We start from the raw sequence: 20,231 nt of genomic DNA on the forward strand, positions 1-20,231 counted from the left end.
ATGTGCGTCCCTCGTCCTTTTTCCGCTCGCCGTGGATTCCCGCATGATGGGCTCCGGTCGCGAATCCTCCGCTTGGACGCCGATGGGATTGGCCGGCGGTCCCTCTGACTTTTTGGATTGAGCGCGACTACGAAACGAGGGCATGTCGGAGACGTGAGGAAGGACGCCATTGGTGACGACTCAACGCGGCGCGACACCTTTTCCCGGGAGGGACTCTCGCCTCATTCCTCTGGAGGACTTTTCAAGCTCAGGGAAGTGGCCATGTTCTGCTTCTGCTTCCAGAGCCCCTCCCTCAAGCTCCAAGCCCTGGAGGCTGATTTTAGCCCCCCCGGCTTGGAGCAAGAAGACCCCCCAGAGCAGAAGAACCTGCCAGCCCACCAGCAGCCTCTCTTGAGCGGGCTGCAGCCGAGTCCGCTTTTCCATCACGAGCCGCTCCTCCACTCGCCTCCGACAACCATCGACTCATCGCAGCGCAGTGAGTGCACGCACACACGCAATAGCACGTTGATGCGTGGAGATGGTGAGTGGAAATTAATTCAGGCCATGTTACATAATGAATCAAAGACATTCTTTTTCTGGCCCCTTAACTCATTCACTCCCAATGACGTTTTTAAACGTCTTTTCAGACTTGATCTAGAATTGGCTGGTACTGAATGAGTTCATGCGTTCGACAATAAGTAAGACAATTTGTCCCTTAGTATTTGTTTCTCTTTACAAAGGAAGGGGAAAATTGTCCCAAAAATTTTTGACATCTTGTGCATGCATACAAAAAAAAAAATGTTACTTCCCAAAATAGAGTCCAAATTTTGTTGTCGTGTCGTCGTCTGTCCGTCAGCCCCGTCCCAGGATTCTTGGCGCACTCCCGCTGCGTCCGGCGCTTCCCCTCCCGAGGGAGCCCCGGGAAGCGGCGACCCCCCAGCCAGCTCGCCGGGCGGCCCTCCCCTGCTCTCCCTCTCCGCTTTCACCACCGGCGAGTGCCCCGTCCCGTCGCCTCGCTGCCCCAACCTGAGCGGCAGCCTTCGCTACAACCTGGACCCCGACGCTGCCCCGTCGCCGCCGTGCTCGCAGCCTCTCCGCATGTGAGAGACACTCTCATATTTTGTCACGCGTCTCACGGCCGCTTTGCTCACTGATCGCAGGCGTCATTTGGAGATTCCGAATATGAACGTTCATCGTCTTCGGCCAAAAAGTGAAATAACAACAAACGTTTCCCCTTTTCTTGGTGACCACTTTTTTTATTTCAAAGTTAGTCTTGTTTTGTTTTTTGGGGGATTTCTTTTTTTTTTTTTAGAGTTCTTCATGTCCTCTTTTACACTTTGACTCTTTTATTACCGTAATTTGTTTGTTTGTCTGTTTGGATGCGCAGGGCGCGCTGCAGCGCCCGCACCGAGGCAGCCGACTGCTCCCTGTCCGTGTCCATATTGAAAAAACACGTTCAGACTTTGAGGAGGAGGATCAGACAGCTGGAGGAGCATTTTGAGCAGGAGCGGCTCAAGGTGAGCGCCAAAGTCGAAGCGAGCGGCTTACTCACGCTTCGCCTGCCGTGGGCTCTCGTCTCACCAGCGCATCACGAACGGCACCGTCACGACTTGGGATGATGCTTTTGTTTTTGTTGCTTTGGTTTCTTTCAGCCTTCCTGTTATGACAAGACCGCACATCCTGAAGTTGCCCGACTGATCAAGGAGCTTCTGAAGAGCCGCAAGCAGCTCAAAGGTCACTTGGCTTACACTTTGCTTTCAGGCAAAAATTAACAAAAACTCTTTTCGTTGTTCATCAAAGTCAAAGTTTTTTGTTGAACGAATGAAAACAGGGTTTGGTGAAGGAGAAACCACATTTTCGAACCTTCATTTGGTAGTTTTTTATGCAAAGCACAACAGAAATACTGTAGTTTTCTTCGTTGCTCATCAAAAGAGACACTATTTTTTTGTTGTTGTTGTTGAAGAATTTTAATATTTTATTCTCATTTTATATAAAAATAAATACAGCTGTTGGGGTTTATTTTGTCATATTTTTTTGTGTTGCTACTTGTTTTCATGTGAAACAAACGTTTTAATGATTTGGATGAAAACTAACAGCTTTTTTTGTTTGTATGGGAAACGTAATGTGAAAAGGAGAACTTATATTTGGAGGCACAGTACGTTTTGTTTTTTAATGTGAAATGCAAAAAAAAAAAAGCACACTTTATTTGTGCTTTGGCAACTTTAATAAAATAAATGGTGAAATTTAAAGATGCTATTTTTTTTTTGTTTTAGTTTGAATGCAAAACAAGGAATTCTTTGCATTTATTTTTTTACGTGAAACCCAACGAAATGACACGCGTTCCTCATCTTTTGGACAGAAAGTCAATGTGATCCCGTGTCCTTTGCGGTGGTCTGTGTGGTCGCGCAGAGCTGAAGCTGTGTCAAGCGGCGGAAGGAGTCTCCAAGGCCGCTTTCGACCCGGCGGCGCTCGAGAGGGGCCGTCCGCCCGGCGAGGCGGCGCAGCTCCGGCAAGTCAACAACAACAGCAACGCCAAACCCAGCGTGGAGGAAACGCTGCACGTCATCGGCACCACGCTGACCGAGAGGCGGCGGGAACTCCGCCTGCCCGACGCCATCCAGGTTCTCTTTACCTTCTCTCAATTCGATGGCGGAAAGCAAAGTCCAATGTTGACCGTGACGCGCCTCGATGTGCAGGAGATGAACCGGTCCCAGATGAGCTTGGAGAAGTCCAGCTTGCAAAAGTCGTTGCTCTACTTTGAGAGTCTGCACGGACGCCCGGTAGGAACTCATTTTTGATTTGGCCGTCTTTATCTCTCGACGCGGGGGGGATACTCCAATGCGTGCCATTTGTCGGTAAGAGTCGGCTCTCCGTTCGTGTCTTTAGAGTAGCGTGAGCGAGCGGTCGCTGGTCAGACCTTTGTACGAGCGCTACCGCCTCCTCAAAGAGCTGCTGCTTTCCTCCGCCACCCCCACGCTCATCACCACCATTGTGAGTAGAGAGATCGCCTCAACCGGTCACTCATCGCGAAAGAAAGTTTACAACAAAATCGTGTTTCCTTAGTTGTTCAACAAAAGAAATACGCACAAAACTTGCAAAATTTCAAGATACGCGTTTTCGATCGCTTGTCTGAAAAATCCTGTTTCCTTTACTGCAATGCAAATCTAATAACAGCACATTTGGAAATTGTCTTTTTATGCAAACCAATAAAAAAATAATGTTTGTTTGTTTGTTATGCAAAAGAAATGACTCACAAAATTTGGAGGAAGATGATTTTTCAAATGGACATGCTTTGGCACAAAGTTCTCCCTTTTTTAACATATTTGGTGTACTTTGCTGTCCTCTAGTGGCAATACGGGCACACTACACGAAACCTTCCCCATGTGCATTATTGAAGCTCTTTTTGAACTGCGTTTTGTTATTGTGCTAGCAATAAGTGGCGTGTGCGCGCGTGCGTGTCCGCGTGTCCGTGTGCCATCGCAGGAGGAAGAGGAGGGCTCCGACGACGACCACCCCAAAGAGCAAAACCTGAGGCAGCAGCACGTGCCATCTGAGGGGCCGCTGCCCCCTCCCACCTTGGAAGCGTCCGACACGCCGCTGGTGTCGCCTTTGGAGGAAGTCGAGTGTCTCCAGCCGCAGATCGTCACCATGGCAACACTCCATGAGGCCTCCAGGTATGGATTGTGTGCACTCAATATTTTTTTATTTTTTTTTTTCCGTCTCCGATCATTTCAATTCTTGGCCAAGCAAAAGGGCTCGCCAGGGCCCGTTCATCCTGACTTTTATTCATCACGCAGATCGGAATTACTGGATCATCTGCGGGTCACCCGCTTGGAAAAACGGAGGCTCCACCGAGCACTGCGGGAGTTTGAGGAGCTTTTCTATACCCTGAGTGGCAGGTACGCACACCCCCACAAAGAAATGGCCCTTTCTTTGCTTTTGGTTTTTATTTTTCTTTAAACAAACTGGGCGGCAATTGCTTACAACAAAAACAAGCAAACATAATTCAGTAAATGTAATGAAATCCAGTGGTGCCTCGACTTTAGGAGTGACCTGGCTTAAGTTTTTGGGATCTTGAGTTGCATATAAAAACTTGACTGCTGCCAACTTCAGTTTAACTGATGGGGATTTTTTTTTCCAAAAGGTGCTTGCTTCAAGACATTGATATGTAAACTAAACAAACCAAAAAAAACCAAAGTCCACTAGCTTAATGCTAACACACAATGCAAAATGCCATTGACATGCCATTCATCCACAAATGAAATTCCACTTAAACACGGCATGGAAAAAAAAAACCTACACACACTTTTTCTGCTCTGTACGCATCCTGTGGAAATAGACTTTTTTTTTTTTTCAATAGACACTGTACATAATGATGTGAGTAAGGCAACATAGGGAGCGTCGAGCGGTTAAGGAAGTTGCTGCGATCCCCTTAGCCCCCCAAATTGCTAATGAGCAAAGTGTGGTCTCTCCTGCCACAGGGTCTGTCAGAAGGAAGACCGTGGGCCCATGGCGGAGGAGTACTGCCAGTACAAGAACCTCAAAGCCAAACTGCGCCTGCTGGAGGCCCTGCTCAGCAAAAAACAGGACACGGCCAAAAGCAACTGAGCTTCGCAGTGGAGCGTTTGGTCCAAAGCCAACAGGACTTGGTCACCACGATGACAAAGGTAATGATGATGCACTTTACAGGAGGACAGTGGCGTTGGAAGTTATTTATTTTTCCTCCAAAAAGCACAAGATGAAGCAAGTGGATGTTGTCAATGAGCTTTAGGACCCTGAATGCAACGATGATGTTTTTGTACATTGGGAATTATGTAAATATTCATGTTGGCGTGTTATGGCACTGACTTTTTTTTAATCTTATTGTGGAATATGCATTTTCAAAAAAAAAAAAAAGCATCAACTGCATGAGGGAGTAATAGGGCCACACTGAAGGGAGATGAGAAAAAGTCTCAGTGATGAGGACTGCTGGCCATATTCAAGAAAAAACTCAATCCTCCAAACTGATTTTCAGGAAAAGAAACATGTTCATGTTCGGGTGGTGTAAAGTTACAACCTGTTTTTTTCTCTCTCCAAAATACAACTTTCTTGAAAAAAAAAAAAGCTGCCAAATTTTGATTTTCTCGTCTGAGTTTGTTTTTTTTTCCCCTCCCCTTGTCAGTGTGACCCACTCGTTTGTATCAAATGCAAGCAGTGAAACAGTGTCAGGGTTTAGTCCTTCATTGTGCTGTCATGTGTAGATAGATATTTAGGTCGATCTATATATCTATATCTCTACAGAGAGATCCATAGAAATACAGGTATATATAGATAGAGAGCAAGAGATCTATATATCGCTATAGATCTCTCTCTCGAGATATCTGAAGCGCAATGGATAGCTCTCTCTGGAGAGAGAGAGAGAGCTATCTAGATCTATATAGCGCAACCTAGTTGCCGTTTGCAGTACATCACAGTTCCACTTTGACTCGTCATCTTCGCATGTCGGCTTGCTGAACATTCCACTTCAAATCAGTGACGCGAATCAAGAGCTCTGCACACTTCTGCTTGATGTCAACATTCTACACACTCTTCCCGAAATGTACATATGAATGCGTCAATAGAAAATAAATATTTTTTCACATTTACCCCGGCGGGAGATTTTTGGCTTTATTTTTTTTTTTTGCCTTTCCACCAAACTTTGCACGACGACGACAACAGTGTTGCAGAAAGGGTTGTCATGGCGACGACACAGTACACCCGTGCTGCAAAAGGACTGCCTCATGCTTTTTTTTTTATTTTTTTTAAAGGTGGTCACGCTTGTCCATCACAGTACACGCTTTCAAGGCCTGTTGCACGAGCTAGTCCGATTCCGCAGCTTTTTTTTTTTTTTTTTTTTTAAGTCTTAGTTGTTTTTAGTACCTTTGGTTTTGAGAAATGACAGGAAGCTGGGCCCTCGCAAAGTCAGAAATATCAGTCCATGCCATAGTTGGGAGGTAGCGAGAATGTGTCCCCCGCTGGAACGGCAAACAAAAGGGATCAAAATCAATTGAGAAAGATGAACGACACTTGAGTAGAACATGAACAAAACAGGAAAAAGTAAATCAAGCCGAGAAGCAGTCGTGTTTGTGAGCTTGGGTTGAAACGGGAGCCTTTTCTTGGATGAAAATTGGGTTGACGGGGCATTGCGTCACTCCAGTCTCAGACGCTTGACCAAATGAAAAATAGTCATTTTAGTCTACATTTTTTTAGATATTATTTTATACTATATATTAATGTTTATATTTGTTATAGATTTTTTTTTTTAAAAGACAACATTTCTGTATCCCTATTTCACTTTTTGCGGTTTACGTCATGTTATGTGGAGGGGATCCTCAACTTTATTTACGAGAATTTTTTTCCCTTTTTTTTACAAAACATTTTTTCAACTTCCTCTCAAATATTCGGAATTAGTTTGAGTACGAGAACAGAATGTGAACTTTCGGCGAGGAAAATGTAACGGTACCGAAAAAAACAAACTTGGACTTAGCATGTCAGTGTAGCTGGCTGTAAGTGTGGCTGTACTGAAACACACCGCTTCATGCAAGTATTGCACCGCTGCAGTGCACGCCCAAAAAGTCCCGCCCCCCCCCCCCCCCAAAAAGTCCCGCCCCCTGCCGCTAGCGTCCCACACTGATGTTACAGGTCTTGCAGCTGGGGTCCTTCTTGGCGTTGACGGTGGACAGACTCATGAGCTGGTGGCCGCTGATCTCGGCCACCGTGCCCAGCGCCAGGTCCACGGGCTCCGTGTAGATCACCTCCAGGATCACGTCCTGGGCGTGACGGAAGACCAGGCCGTCGCCGTCGCCCCCGCCTTCCTCCCGCTGGCACGTGAGGAAGCGGTTGTCGGCGATGTCGAGAGCGGGCAGCCTCTGCTTGCAGAAGTCGTCCCCGCGCGAGCCTTTGGGCGCCAGCACCAGGATGACGTAGTGGTAGGCCGTGTACATGCAGTAGAAGTCCCCAAAGTAAAGGTTGGTGTCGGGGTTGAACAGGGCGTCGGCTCGCACCTCGAAGCGATGGCGGCCGTACGGGGAGTCCTGCGGGGTCTTGCCCGTGTTGAACTCCGTGTTGCAGCTGAAGAAAAGGCCCTCCAGCTTGCCGCTGATGGGAGAACCGTGGCTGCCGCTGTTGTCCTTCACCGACGGGAGCATCCGGTTGCCCTGCTCCTCCCTGGAATAGCAGAGACACCCAAAAATAAATCATAAATCAAGACACTTGACTGATGATGAACCCATAAAAGTCAAAAGCAAGGCGTGGTGATGCCTTGTGAAGATATTAGCTCTTGAATAACTTCGGAAAATGAAAACACTTGACAGCCGCGGAGTCGCTTTGAGTTGTAATAACTGTGTTCACCACTAGATGGCAGACGTCGCTCACGCTGCGGCGCAAAAATTAATTTTTAATGAAAGAAAGCGGTTTGCCGCTCGTGCCGCCGCCATTTCTTCGCGTAGAGAGCACATCAACATTGAACAGCGCATTGCGAAGAACTAACAATGCGTCTTTGGCGTGGGCTTTTTAAATTTGCCGTCGTTAGGATGTCGGACGGTCGGTTAGCACACCTGCCTCACTGTCCTGAGGTTCTGAGATTAAATCTCAGCTGTAAAATGTGTGTATGTAAAATAATAAGGAAACGTGTCTTTTGTTACCCACCGAATGGCACAAATTTCAGTCCAAAAAAATAGTGTCAAACAGTTTATGTCGTCATCATCAACGGGTTACCTGGCGTGGTCAAAGTATTCCTTATTCTGGTTGCGGTAGAAGACGGAGAAGCGCAGCATCCGTCCGGAGATGGCCTCGGCTTTCGCCATGAGCTGGTTGAGATGCACTGTGGAATAGTCTGCAAAGAAGGGGCAAACGTCATTTTGTGCTAGCAAAGAAGAACACTTGCGCGTACTTGAAAGGGCATGAGTTGGGGGATGAATGCAAACGAGCCTGCTGTCACGCTAAAAGGAAGTGGCAAACTTTTTTATTTTTAACTAACGCTTCACAATATTGTCAGTGTTGCTTTTTGCGCTGTTGAACACGTACGTGTCGCTCCTCCGCCTCGCATCACATGACCTGCTGCCTCCCCTCCCCCGACATCAACTTCTGCTAACATTAAATGCCCTGACCTCCACGTTGCCAGATAAACCGCATGCGCTCGCCTCGCTGCTTTATTTAATCCCAACCGTCCTTCCCTCACCGGAACGCCCTCCCCATCTGGATGAATCTCGTTACCGTTCGCTCGCATACTTAATGTGGGAGAAAAGCGCTTCGTCACATCCGCTGCGAGGATGGAGCATCTTTCAGGGTGCAGTGACTTATTCAAGGATACCTCCAACGTAAAGTCACGACAATGAAGAGTTTCAGATACCTTTTGTGTCAAAGAAAACATCAAACAAAGAGAGAACAGAACAGCGCTGCCTTCAGCACGCCCCGCCAGCTTAATCCTAGCATGTCATGGCTCATGCCATTGACATGCTAAGGCTTAACATTAACAGTGGTGGTTTTCGAAGCCTTTAAACACACAGCTGCCTTGAAAAGAAAACCTGCTAGCTGAATGCTAACATAGAAGGGAAAATGCCATTGACAAGCTAATGGTTAGCCAGGAGACAGAATATAGAACAATACTCAGATATTCTATCGATTCTGCAACCCAAGGATGACCAATGTGGTGACCGCGGTCCTGTTCTTAAAAATCGCTCGCCGCCGATGTGACATTGTCATTTTCCCATCATGTTGTCATTTCAGGAAATTAAAAGTGCGAGGAAATCATCGTCACAAACTTGCCCGTGACTCACCTGCGGTGCAGAACTCGACGATTTCGCTCCACTCCGAGACGGCGTAGTCCCCGTCCGTCTGTTTGGACGCCGTCTGGACCGCCACCGTGTACTCGGTGCGCGGGCTGAGGAACCAGTGGCCGCGCACCGTCATGGGGAGGGGCACCGCCTTGGCCACCAGCTTGGTCGGCACGTCCTGGAGGGAGACCGCATCAACCGGACTTCAATCGCATATGCAGTGGTACTTGAAACACTCGAAATGTCATGCCTGTTGGTACTGGAGTACTTGTGTGTGGGTTGTGTGCCTTTAAGGGGCGTGGCCTAATGACTACAGTAGGATCTCGTTGGCCGCTTAGTGTACTACGCTCCATTTATTTTTTCCGTAACAAGTTGCCACTGTAATTCACAAACGCCACATCACAGTGACCCCCTTTCATCGAGGACGGACCCCGCCACTCCCCCCTCCAACACATGAGCCTCGAGGGACAACTGCACCAATATTTCATGCTCCGCCCAGCAACGACGTGGCGCAGTTCATCTCCCGACACTCCTGCTGCTGTACACTTCATCCAAACAGCGGCGTGCCGTTGCTCGCCATGAAGTCAAAACGAGCTTTTGATCTTCACATACCCCCCCCCCCCCCTCGCCCCAATGATGCTCCTGCTAGTGATGAGGGAAGAAGCCACTTTAAAGAACACATTATGGCAAATGGACGTTTTGATGACAACATCCAATATTACAAACAACTACGATCCTGCGCAGGACTCTCAAGCGTGCACAAAAAAAATGCTTCCTGGGGCGCGTTGGCGTTACCTTGTGCTTGAACTTGTTGGAGTTTTTGTTCTCCTTCTTGTTCAGGTCAATGAAGTAATGCGTGATGCGCTCCTTGCCGCGCTGCTCCATGTCCCAGCAGATCTTGAAAGAGTCACAGGTGATGTTGCTGATCTTGATGCCCTGCGGGACGGGCAGCTCCTCCATGTCAGAGATGGCGCCATCCTGGGATTTACTTCCTGCGCAGAACGAAGGTCACGCTTAGTCCATAATGTTGATCTTTGGCCTTTAAATCCTGCCTGTGCATTCATTACACTCACAGCTCTCATTCTTTTATCACTGCGAGTGATTATTCTGCCTCCCCGTTGGCCACTTACAGTCGAACCAGTGCATGTTGCCATGGAAACACCTGATTTCCCCCCCCCCTTTCCAAAACATACCTATGTGCTTCCCCAAGCAGAAGGCGCATTAAATATTTCAAAACGGTGCTGATTGAACATGCACTCTCCACTGAGGAGGCTCCATCACTAATCGGCAAAATTGACATTTGGTGGTCGATATGCTCCAATCCGTCACGTATTTCTTTCTCAGTTGTGATGGCACATGTCAACGTGCCCCCCCCACCCCCCCAGGTGCAACGCAAGGTCAAAGGAAATGTCAAAACACGGCTCAGTGGCTCCTTTGTGCAATCGCGGATGAATATAGACTTTGCGCGTCACACTCAACAATGCGACGTGTGTGTTTGAGTGTGGTGGTGTGTGTGTGGGGGGCGCTGCAAAGAATGCACATCTAAACAATGGCGGACGCAGCAGAGCGTGGTCAAGCCATCACCATTCATGCGCCGAGAGGGGCCGAGATTAAAAGTGCAATTCCATAATTGGACTGTCTCGCAACCACACACACACACACACAAACACACCTTTACTCACGCGCGCACTCATTTTGAAACAAGAATGCAGACCGTGTAGATTCCCGTTTAGAAATGGCCAATCAGAAGGCAGCTCGTCATAATTACGCTCGCTTCAGGGTTAGCAGGTGAGCTTTGGGGTGCACCCTGGACTTGTCAAGAGCTAAATCAATTGTAGAACTAAATCTTTATTTATACCAGCAAGGTGCCTCAAATGCTTGTCGAGCCGCAGGTTGCCGACCCCCGCCTCGGGCAGATTAGCTTGACGTGGCAACACAGAGGGCCTGAAATCTGATTGGACAAAAACAATCTCACGTCCATATGAAGTGGAGACGGTGCAGCTCAGAGAAGCGCAGCAAAACGAAGAGAACAGACTGTTTGTGAATACAACTTAACAGGACAAAGCTCCCAAGTTTAGGTTGTACTGAAAGCTCATCGACATCGGAGGCAGAGCACAGACGACCCACATTCGTTACGGGGCACGGCGTCCACCTGAAAAGTACATTTTGGACCGCGCCGTTCCGCCATTTGTTGCCGACCTTTGATTCAGGCGAAGGCCCGCCGTCACCCAGAACGAATGCAAATGGAACACTTGAGAGACTCGCTCCATCACCAAAGTAATCTTGGCGCACAGCGCGTGTCCAGACTGGCCTTTGATATTTGAATTTAGTGACATCCGACGGCAAGCCAGCACGGCCGCTTAAGTTTTGATCATGACTCCGACAGTGGATAGTTCTTTCAAATGAGGCCATTATTTCTTTTGTGGCGTATCATTCACCCCCCCCCCACCCGCCAACAGTCATTTATCACAATCCACAAGGGGTCGTTACATTAGGGCGAGCTAGATCATCTGCATTGTTATTAACACCGTCCATCACCGTAACGACAAAGATTCGTGGCATTGTGTCCTTGTAAAAACTCGCTCGATGGATCAAGGGATTGGAGAGAAGAAAGAAATAGAGGAGCGGGAGATGTGGCGAGCTAGCTAGCTAGCAAGAGAGATGAAGCGAGCAGGCTAGCAAGAGAGATGTAGCGAGCAGGCTAGCAAGAGAGATGAAGCAAGCTAGCTAGCAAGAGAGATGTAGCGAGCTAGCTAGCAAGAGAGATGATGCTGTGTCACCATTTTTACCCTCAAAGCCACTGAATGGCGACGACTTGCCATCTGAGCACATTTGCTACTTCACGATGAGCATTTGCAGAGAGGCCAACATCGGCGTTTGTCTGCATTTCCCTTTTCATTGAGTGCCATTAAAGAGCACCACAATGCAAACACAAACCCTCCTAATGGATCCGCGTGTTCAGCTCTGCTCCAGATTTACCTGGACTGAAGTACTGACTTACTTGGCAGTGCGTTATTAGTGACAAGCTAGGAGATCGACAAAAATCAAGGCATCTTGTGTTTGGGACCTCGTCACATCAAGGCGAGGGCCGTCTCATTGACAATCGCTGCGCTATCAATTGCTTTACAGACCGAATGGTAACAAATTAAAGACTTAACAAGCACATTCAGGCATGAGCTCAAGGCCGCAGCTGGTAGCCGAAGCCCATCAACTTGCAGGCGAGCTAAATGTTAGCCAGTTCACAGCCAGCTGCTATCCTGCGCACGACGATCGCTACTCGCATTCGTTGACTCCGGGTTGTAATTCACTTCATTTAAAAATTGAATTGGCTGGCCGTGTAATACAACAAAATGAAACATCCTTTGTCTTGGGAGCAGCCTCCCAAGCTTTTTTTGGTGGTGGTGGGGGGGGGGGGGGGGGTTAGCAGTGTCGCAGCGGGGCCGGACGGATGTGGACGGACTCTTTTGAAAAGCGCGTCTTTGTTGGGTTTCGCTACGCGGGCTACTAGACTGACACGGGCGTCATGCTGAGAGCGCCCGGAAAAAACAAGAGCATCTCTCTCAAAAGCGAGCCACGCAAACAATGTGGCCCTTCATCGCCGTGTTTACACAACCGGCAAGCTTCTCGGGCCGCAAATGCAGACACGGTCAAAGCAACACACACACACAAAAACTTTCAGGGAGTTGTTGGGATTCCATCCATCCATTTTGCCGCTATAATTTCATTTGGAACTCTCATCGCTGAACAGATCACGGAGCGGCGTGCCTCGTGTTTTTAACTGATTGTACATCCCAAAATAATAACATCAAACCGGTAACATTTCGTTTTTGGTCATACTTCATCGTCAATATGTCATGCACTACCTTAGCGTGGTGCAGTAAATGCGCATTAGTGAGCTGGGGGCGCTTTTTGGGGTGGAGATGCGAGGGGAGTCAAGGGGGTGGGGCTTAAGTGAGGCTACATTCAGATCTTGCTCGCAGCTTCAAGACTGCCTCAGAAAGTTTTCAACCGCGGATGCATCACAGACGCATGTTGATCCGGCTTGCGCCGCCATGTTGTCCGAGACACGCCGACAATTGCAATTGACACAATTCCAATTTTACCGCGTCAAGCGCTTGCGCCGCACGTCGACACAACGCCGACGCTAATTTGCTCATCTGCGTCGTTAGCACTAAGCGCACGTCTGAGGCCCGACATCATTAATTTGCATTTGATTAAAACTCAACTCTTCAGAGAACCGCGCGGGGCTAATTAATTTACTGGTTCGACTTCCATAATGGATCAAGACAATCTACTTGGAATGCTGAGAATGACGCTCGGGGAAATTGTTCTTAGTCTGAGGGTGTAGAAGTAGCACGTCCTCCATTTTGAGTTACGAGTCCTGCATTTTGACTGGAGAACTTTTGTCATTCACCACTGCACACTGACACAACTGTCCTGCCACGTGTTTGGTGCATTGAAATGCCCGGACAGCGCTCTGTCTGTGTGTGTGTGTGTGTGTGTGTGTGTGTGTGTGCGCGCGCGCGTGTGTGTGTGTGTGTGTTCCATTCCCGCAAACAGGAAGAAGCCCGGCGATGCCGCATGCGCTCCCATTTGCTGGCTCAGCATGGCCACATGCAGCCCTCTCATGCTGCCAATTAAATATTGATGGCCGTGAGAGGTAAATTTAGAAAGCAAACGAATACGGTCCTGAGAAAGAAAAAGACACAAGGTGACACTGGCTATTTCCAGGAAATTCAATGCGGCTACTTTACATGCGGGTGCTGGGTCTTCCATCATTTTATTTTATTTTTCCAGACCACTTTGTCATGTTCAGGGTCAAGGTCAACCGCAAAGCGTTTGTGCTTCGGGCATCAAAACGGCGAGCGCCGGCCCCGCTTTCGCTTTTGACTTGATACCAGACGGGCTAGCTAGTCAACAACAAAGTTAGCCGACCAGCGATGGCGAGTCTGAACAAAACTGTTCGATCGGCGGAATCGTTAGACAAGCCAAACAAATCTGGAGTTTGGTTGCAACTGATACAACTGCTCCTTGAATCAATTTCACCGATTTCCTAATTGGAGACTCATCCGGCTGACACAATCACCTCGGCGATTTTTGCTCACGATTGATTGATGACTAAAATATTTTGTAATCAGCAGTTCGCAAGAGTTTGTTGTATTTTCTTTGAATGCAGGTTTCGAATAAGAATAGGAAAACCTTTAATCGTCTCGCAATGGAGAAATTTCCCAATTGACAGCAGCAAAGTTATGAAAGGAAGAAAGTAGAAGAACAAAAAGTATTGGAGCTGCTGTAAAGGCAGCCACTCTCGCGGCGCCATCTTGAAGTCAGAATAACATAAAAGCAAAATAATACAACACAACACATGAGAGACACAGACAGTCATTCAATCTTCACCACTTTTCTGCATACTCTTTGTTGTTTGAAGCGGGCGTTAGCTAAATATTGATCCCGAACTGTTCCAAATGACGTACGCGGCATAGTTGCGTGCTGTTACCTTGCGTTTTTTTTTTTTTTTTGTATTTGGGACCATATTGGCGGTTTCTGTAATCGCGACTCGATAGCGATGCTACGAAGAGGTGGATTAAGTCGGGTAAGCCCCCATGTGACCCAATCCTCGGCCGATTTTTCACACGGCCCCGCAGCTAAACTGGTCTCCGCCGCTTCTTCGACAAGCGTCGTCGTTGGGCACCGCGGCGGCCCGAGGGTGCGTTTGTTGCGCCATAAACAAAACGCCATGTGGGTGTCTCAAGGACACGCGGGCGATATTTATTCAGACGACTCAGCCAGAAGTGTCTGCAAATGTTTTGAGAAGGGCTCCCCGCTTCCACCTGCGGCCTATGAGATCCCCCCCCCCCAAAAAAAAAAATCTGGCAGCAAGTCCACTCCTGACCATTAGCAAAATGAAAGCTTTTGAATCCAGCCAGCAAAGCATTAAGAAGGATAGAAAGCGCGCCGGCGTGCTGCGTCTTGCATGCTGAGGAGCGGCGCCTGATGCGCAATGATGAACACGTGCGTCGGAACAAATGAAAAGCGAACGTTTTGGGGGGCTTTCGGGTTGTTGCAGAGCCTCTGCGCTCACTCACATGTGGCTGCGGCCATGTTGGGAGTCTCACCTGATGATGACTTGCGTTTTTTTTTTTTTGCACCACCACTTAAGGGTTCAACAGAGGTGTTGACTCATTATGGGATGGTGTAAGGCACCCCCCAAGGCCACCTTATTTCGCAAATCCACTCTTGATAATGACAACTATTCCCCGAGACTATGTTTCCGGTTGCGAATGATGCATTAAGAGAAAGCAGTTAGGTGCGGTGATGCCTGCACTGTTGTGATAAGAGCCTTTTTTTTTTTTTTTTAGTAACACAAAAAGGCTTTGTTACTACCTCTGTTGCAATTCCACACACGCAGCAGCCATTCAAAGGAACCCCTGTGAGTCCCTTACAAAAGGCAATCAAAGGCAGACTCTGCACGTTGCGGGGATGGGGGGGAGGGGGGTTGGGGTGGGGGTCACCCGTAATGCACAAATGCACTCCGATAATATGCGAATAAGTTAATCTCGAGCTCACCGTCTCGCTCACAAAGCTGTATGGCGTCCAGGCTCAGGTCCTTGATCATCCCCTCGCAGGGGCTCAGCGGGCTGCTGCTGATGTTGCGCGCTATGCCTGCTCCCTCCATCTCGGCCCGGGTGGATGTCACAGACGACGATGATGCTGCGCTGCCTTGCGCTCCGAATGGCCGGCCGTCAGCTCCACTTGCTGCTCCACTGGCGGCGAAGGAGGAGAAGGAGGAGGCGGGGTGAGGACAACCAAATGGAGTTTTCTCTCTCTCTCTCTCTCTCTCTCTCTCTCTCTCTCTCTCTCTCTCTCTCTCTCTCTCTCTCTCTCTCTCTCTCTCTCTCTCTCTCTCTCTCTCTCTCTCTCTCTCTCTCTCTCTCTCTCTCTCTCTCTCTCTCCTCTCTCTCTCTCTCTCTCTCTCTCTCTCTCTCTCTCTCTCTCTCTCTCTCTCTCTCTCTCTCTCTCTCTCTCTCTCTCTCTCTCTCTCTCTCTCTCTCTCTCTCTCTCTCTCTCTCTCTCTCTCTCTCTCTCTCTCTCTCTCTCTCTCTCTCTCTCTCTCTCTCTCTCTCTCTCTCTCTCTCTCTCTCTCTCTCTCTCTCTCTCTCTCTCTCTCTCTCTCTCTCTCTCTCTCTCTCTCTCTCTCTCTCTCTCTTCTTCTCTCTCTCTCTCTCTCTCTCTCTCTCTCTCTCTCTCTCTCTCTCTCTCTCTCTCTCTCTCTCTCTCTCTCTCTCTCTCTCTCTCTCTCTGTCTCTGTCTCTGTCTCTGTCTCTGTCTCTGTCTCTGTCTCTGTCTCTGTCTCTGTCTCTGTCTCTGACGCGTCACGTGCCGGGAGGGAAAACGCCCCGTTGCACACTATTCCACGGACGCAAATATGATTTGAAATCGCTTCATTGGCTGCTCGTATTTGTTCGGCGGTTTCTCGCGGTGCCTCCGCGCAGAGCCACAAGTGTGAGCGCGTCGCGCGAGCGCTCGGCGGATTAGGGCGCGCGCGCGTGCACGCGAGCGAGCGTTCCGTCAAGTGTAGTGATGGGATTTTCGGCTCTTTCGGTGATCCGGTTCATTTGGATCGGCTCAGTGAAAAGAGCCGGCTCTTTTTGGCTCTCAAACGGCTCTTAACTTTAGCCTTTCTTTTAAATATTTATGACAAATTTAGCATACATTTTGATAAATGACTTGGTGAACAATAATGCACCCTACTTACTGAAAATAGCAACAATTATCAAGCAAAGAAATGCTTTTTACTTATTTTATTGAACATTAAAAAGACTCAAACAATAAACAAGCAACAAAATTAAACTTCAACCAACAACAATAACTTGCTGCATCATAACAAAAATAGTGAGTATTAACTGCAACAGCAGCAGTGAACAAAACATACAAACACCCTTGTTTTATTTTGAATTTGCAGTCAACAAAACGAAACACTTCAACTTGGAACACTTCAATTTGTCCAGTCCTTGAGAACACCCTCTCTGACGGGACAGATGTTGTTGCTACAATGCACAATCTACTCTCCATTACTTTGATCAAACGGGGGGAGACGGAAGCTCAGTATTTCCACCAGCTCAGTGGATCAGCTGCCCTTGAAATCTGTGGTTCTTCAAGATATGCCCTAATTTAGTGTTTTGTGTTTTTGCACGCTTGGCTAATACTGTAAATTAAATTCAGATTGCTTGCCAAACGCCTTTGTGGTTTCCCGGACAGTAGGGGGCGATATGAACTAAAGACATCCAATTCACCAAGAAGAAGAATAAGTACAAGCACAAGAACGGTACCACATCCGGTTTAATGAGCAAGTTTTTCCGCTGTCCACAAGCCCTGTTCTCAGTGAGTAATTTTAACATTTTAAAGTGACTTCGCAGTTTATCTCTGAGTGTATAAACGTAGACAATTGGGGAGAGTTATTACGACACGTTGCTCCTTTAATTTTGTTGTTGTGACTCAACGTAAAAACAACGTCAGCAAAGGGGGCAGTGAGCGAACACGCCGCCGACAAGTAGACCTCAGCTGTCAATCAAGAAAAATCGCGAACAGCGTTTGACTTGAATAGTATTCTGTATGTTTTCCAAAGCTGCTATCAGCAGTGGTAGTGTGATGGCTTCACATCGGGGGGAGGGGATTTGTTTCAAAACTATTCCCACAAATGCACCCGTGACTTAGTTCATTTGTTTTTCGAAAGGAGGTTGCTCATTGTACTTTAGGTGTGGGGAGTTGGCCGCGAGTGGATCGCTCAAACAGATGTATTGCGAGTGCGGGCACGTTTGGAAATGGACGTGTTGAAAGTAAAAGTCTGCCACTTTTCGAATAATGGCTCAAATTAAAAAGAAACAACTTTTTTTATGGGCTGCAGTGTGTGATTTTCCACTTTTGTTTTGTTTTCCTGCCTGACCAGATTAGTTAGATTACTGGGCCAAAGGCACAGCTGCCAGACTCGGAGGACATGCGGAAGGGACGCCAACCTGCATTTGGACACTCGTGAGTACTCAGCTATGTGTTGTGCTTGAAGAGTTGATGTCTGATGTCACGTTGCACCACAAGGTGGAGGTGAGTGCGCCCGCCCGCCTGTCTGTCTCACACTCAACTTAAACTTCTGCTTCGCGTACCGCACAACAGTGCCAACTCCACATAGACAACCCGAGCATCATCAAGCACTTCTGGAATATGTTTTTAAACCTTGAAGTGGACCAAGTTAGCTCAAAAATGTGTCTATGTATGCATATATATCTATATAATATACAGTATACATACATATGACTAACTTGGCCCACTTCAATGTCATTTAAAAACTTGATCCGAAAAGTGTGATCATGTTGTTGTGGATTACACAACAACATGATAGTTTTTGTCTCAGTGAGAGAAGTCGGACGTGCACATGTCCCCCTTGGTGTGTCATGAGATGTCAGTGACATCACGCATGAGCTGGTCAAGCACATGCTCCCATCTCAGGCCTGTCGTCAGTGTTTGTGTGCGTACAACTTGAACTGGCCCACACAAAGATTGACTGGTCAAATGCTTTCACATTGCAATGCCCGTCCCAAAACGCACCCAATTTGACATCCACCAATCGCGGTGAGGCCCTCAAACCCCTAACCTCAATTTGCATAACCACACCCACTTTCCAAGTTCTGACCAATCAGCTTGCTCCAAATATGCATAACCACACCCCAAAGAGCCCACCAATCAGAGAACACATACTTTGCAATACCCACTCCCCTTTCCACCAATCACAGCATGTTATCGTCATGCTCCACCCACTTTCACAGCTATCAGTGAATCATCAGCCATCATTCCAGCCAGGCCACACCCACTTTCCTGGATTTTTCTGCCTGTAAAAAACCTCCAGGACAACAAATTTTTGGAAAAATTGTTTTTAGAAAGAAACAAAATAATTTTGTTTAATTTTTTTTTTAAAGTTCGATTGTGGTGATGTGTTTAAAAATGAAGTTGAGTTGAAGTGTTTTTTTGGAATCAAGCTTTATTTCAGAGTAGACAATCACAAAAGCAGAGGAAAAAGTTGCAAGTTGGATGGCAGTCTGCTTGTTGCTGGGTGGCGAAGTGGTCAGCTCTTGAGAAGAACATGGGACAGGTGTGTTGACCTGAGAGGAAAGGCATCCGTGAGTTACACGTAAGTCAATTCCTTGTGCAGACAAAGATGTGTTGGGCATGAAACTTACCAGGGAGATAGACTGTTGGGTTTTTCGAGAGCAGGAACCCGATCATGTTTACTGCTGCCTGGGGGGAGAAAAAAACAAGTCAAAAAAGTAGTTATGATGGTGCATTGAACGAATGTAAATGTCTCCTTCTTTATAGGCTGGCCCAAAGTTTGACTTCAGCACCTTGCGAATAACGGGAAGAAGAGCAAAAAGTGTTGCCTGCAGGTTTGTGCTCGTAGGTGGACTCTGGCGGTGAGCAGGTGACTCCCTCTTGTGGCACGGAGGACCCAAGAACAATCTTCTTTCAACTCTGAAAAATTAAATGAGGCTTGTTGTGTTGGGTCGGTCTCAGTGACAGACTGAGGCTGCTGCTGTCTTCTTCTCTGATCAAAACAATGTTGTCTTTTCCTCTGTTCAGAACAGTGTATCCCCCAAGCGGATATTCCACGAATTGCACCCTATTAAAAATATTCATTCCGTGTCTTTTTTGCATTTTTTTCACTTTTAAATTATCCTGCGGGCCTGATCAAACCTCCTTGCGGGTCGGTTCCGGCCGTATGCTAGCAACCCTGATGAATAGTAAGGCGTTTTTAGCTGAAAAAAAACGATGTATATTTAGGCGTTTTCAGCCGAAAAAAACGACCATGAATCGTAAGGCGTTTTTGGACGAAATTTTTAGCCGAAAAAAACGACCATGAATCGTAAGGCGTTTTTGACCGAAAAAAAAGACCATGTACAGTAAGGCGTTTTTAACCGAAAAAAACGACCATGTACAGTAAGACGTTTTTAGCCGAAAAAAACAATATAGTATAGTAAGGCGTTTTTGACCGAAAAAAACGACCATGTACAGTAAGGCATTTTTAGCCGAAAAAAACAACATGGTATATATAGTAAGGCGTTTTTAGCCGAAAAAAACGACAGTATAGTAAGGCGTTTTTAGCCGGAAAAAAACATGGTATAGTAAGGCGTTTTCAGCCCGAAAATAACGACATAGTATATATAGTAAGGCGTTTTTAGCCGGAAAAAAACGATATAGTATAGTAAGGCGTTTTTAGCCAAAAAAAAACGACATAGTAAAGTAAGGCGTTTTTAGCCGAAAGAAACGACATAGTATAGTAAGGCGTTTTTAGCCGAAAAAAACGACAGTATAGTAAGGCGTTTTTAGCCGGAAAAAAACATGGTATAGTAAGGCGTTTTCAGCCCGAAAATAACGACATAGTATATATAGTAAGGCGTTTTTAGCCGGAAAAAA

General features: G+C 47.3%; 2 protein-coding genes and 1 long non-coding RNA gene across 6 annotated transcripts; 2 read left to right on the forward strand and 1 right to left on the reverse strand.

Moving 5' to 3' along the window:
* Nucleotides 1-252: 252 nt before the first annotated feature.
* fam13c (family with sequence similarity 13 member C) lies at nucleotides 253-9,860 on the forward strand. 2 transcript variants are annotated; one of them, XR_015102004.1, is made up of 11 exons: nucleotides 253-475; nucleotides 836-1,079; nucleotides 1,367-1,496; nucleotides 1,632-1,713; nucleotides 2,389-2,600; nucleotides 2,676-2,759; nucleotides 2,866-2,970; nucleotides 3,463-3,653; nucleotides 3,777-3,878; nucleotides 4,461-4,646; nucleotides 6,640-9,860. XR_015102004.1 is itself a non-coding variant. In XM_086121678.1 (10 exons), the coding sequence occupies exons 1-10, from the start codon at nucleotides 262-264 to the stop codon at nucleotides 4,585-4,587; spliced, it is 1,491 nt and encodes a 496-aa protein (XP_085977804.1). In that variant the 5' UTR covers nucleotides 253-261; the 3' UTR covers nucleotides 4,588-5,603. The 2 variants fall into 2 exon arrangements, 1 of the variants encoding a protein (XP_085977804.1); XM_086121678.1 differs by lacking the exon at nucleotides 6,640-9,860 and having other exon boundaries at nucleotides 4,461-5,603.
* On the reverse strand, nucleotides 4,677-15,481 carry phyhiplb (phytanoyl-CoA 2-hydroxylase interacting protein-like b). The gene is made up of 5 exons (XM_086121679.1): nucleotides 15,339-15,481; nucleotides 9,567-9,763; nucleotides 8,775-8,949; nucleotides 7,714-7,831; nucleotides 4,677-7,164 (listed from the first exon to the last, which is right to left on the reverse strand). The coding sequence occupies exons 1-5, from the start codon at nucleotides 15,445-15,447 to the stop codon at nucleotides 6,615-6,617; spliced, it is 1,149 nt and encodes a 382-aa protein (XP_085977805.1). The 5' UTR covers nucleotides 15,448-15,481; the 3' UTR covers nucleotides 4,677-6,614.
* LOC147198874 (uncharacterized) lies at nucleotides 15,419-19,460 on the forward strand. Of its 3 annotated transcripts, none has more exons than XR_015102006.1 (3): nucleotides 15,419-15,567; nucleotides 17,719-18,951; nucleotides 19,137-19,460. It is a non-coding gene; the product is annotated as an uncharacterized LOC147198874 (long non-coding RNA). The 3 variants fall into 3 exon arrangements; XR_015102005.1 differs by lacking the exon at nucleotides 15,419-15,567 and adding an exon at nucleotides 17,084-17,153; XR_015102007.1 differs by lacking the exon at nucleotides 15,419-15,567 and adding an exon at nucleotides 17,198-17,608.
* Nucleotides 19,461-20,231: the final 771 nt, after the last annotated feature.

Source organism: Hippocampus guttulatus, chromosome 10, assembly GCF_054856545.1.
Source record: "Hippocampus guttulatus isolate MCC_2025c chromosome 10, RoL_Hgut_1.0, whole genome shotgun sequence".
NCBI classification, from domain to species: domain Eukaryota; kingdom Metazoa; phylum Chordata; class Actinopteri; order Syngnathiformes; family Syngnathidae; genus Hippocampus; species Hippocampus guttulatus.

Coding starts and splice junctions, on each gene's coding strand:
- fam13c (XM_086121678.1), top strand. CDS start 262: ATGTTCTGCTTCTGCTTCCAGAGCCCCTCCCTCAAGCTCCAAGCCCTG. Junction 1,497..1,631: donor TTGAGCAGGAGCGGCTCAAG/GTGAGCGCCAAA, acceptor GGTTTCTTTCAG/CCTTCCTGTTATGACAAGAC. Junction 3,654..3,776: donor ACACTCCATGAGGCCTCCAG/GTATGGATTGTG, acceptor TTCATCACGCAG/ATCGGAATTACTGGATCATC.
- phyhiplb (XM_086121679.1), bottom strand. CDS start 15,447: ATGGAGGGAGCAGGCATAGCGCGCAACATCAGCAGCAGCCCGCTGAGC. Junction 8,950..9,566: donor CCAACAAGTTCAAGCACAAG/GTAACGCCAACG, acceptor GTCTCCCTCCAG/GACGTGCCGACCAAGCTGGT. Junction 7,165..7,713: donor GAATACTTTGACCACGCCAG/GTAACCCGTTGA, acceptor CTGCTATTCCAG/GGAGGAGCAGGGCAACCGGA.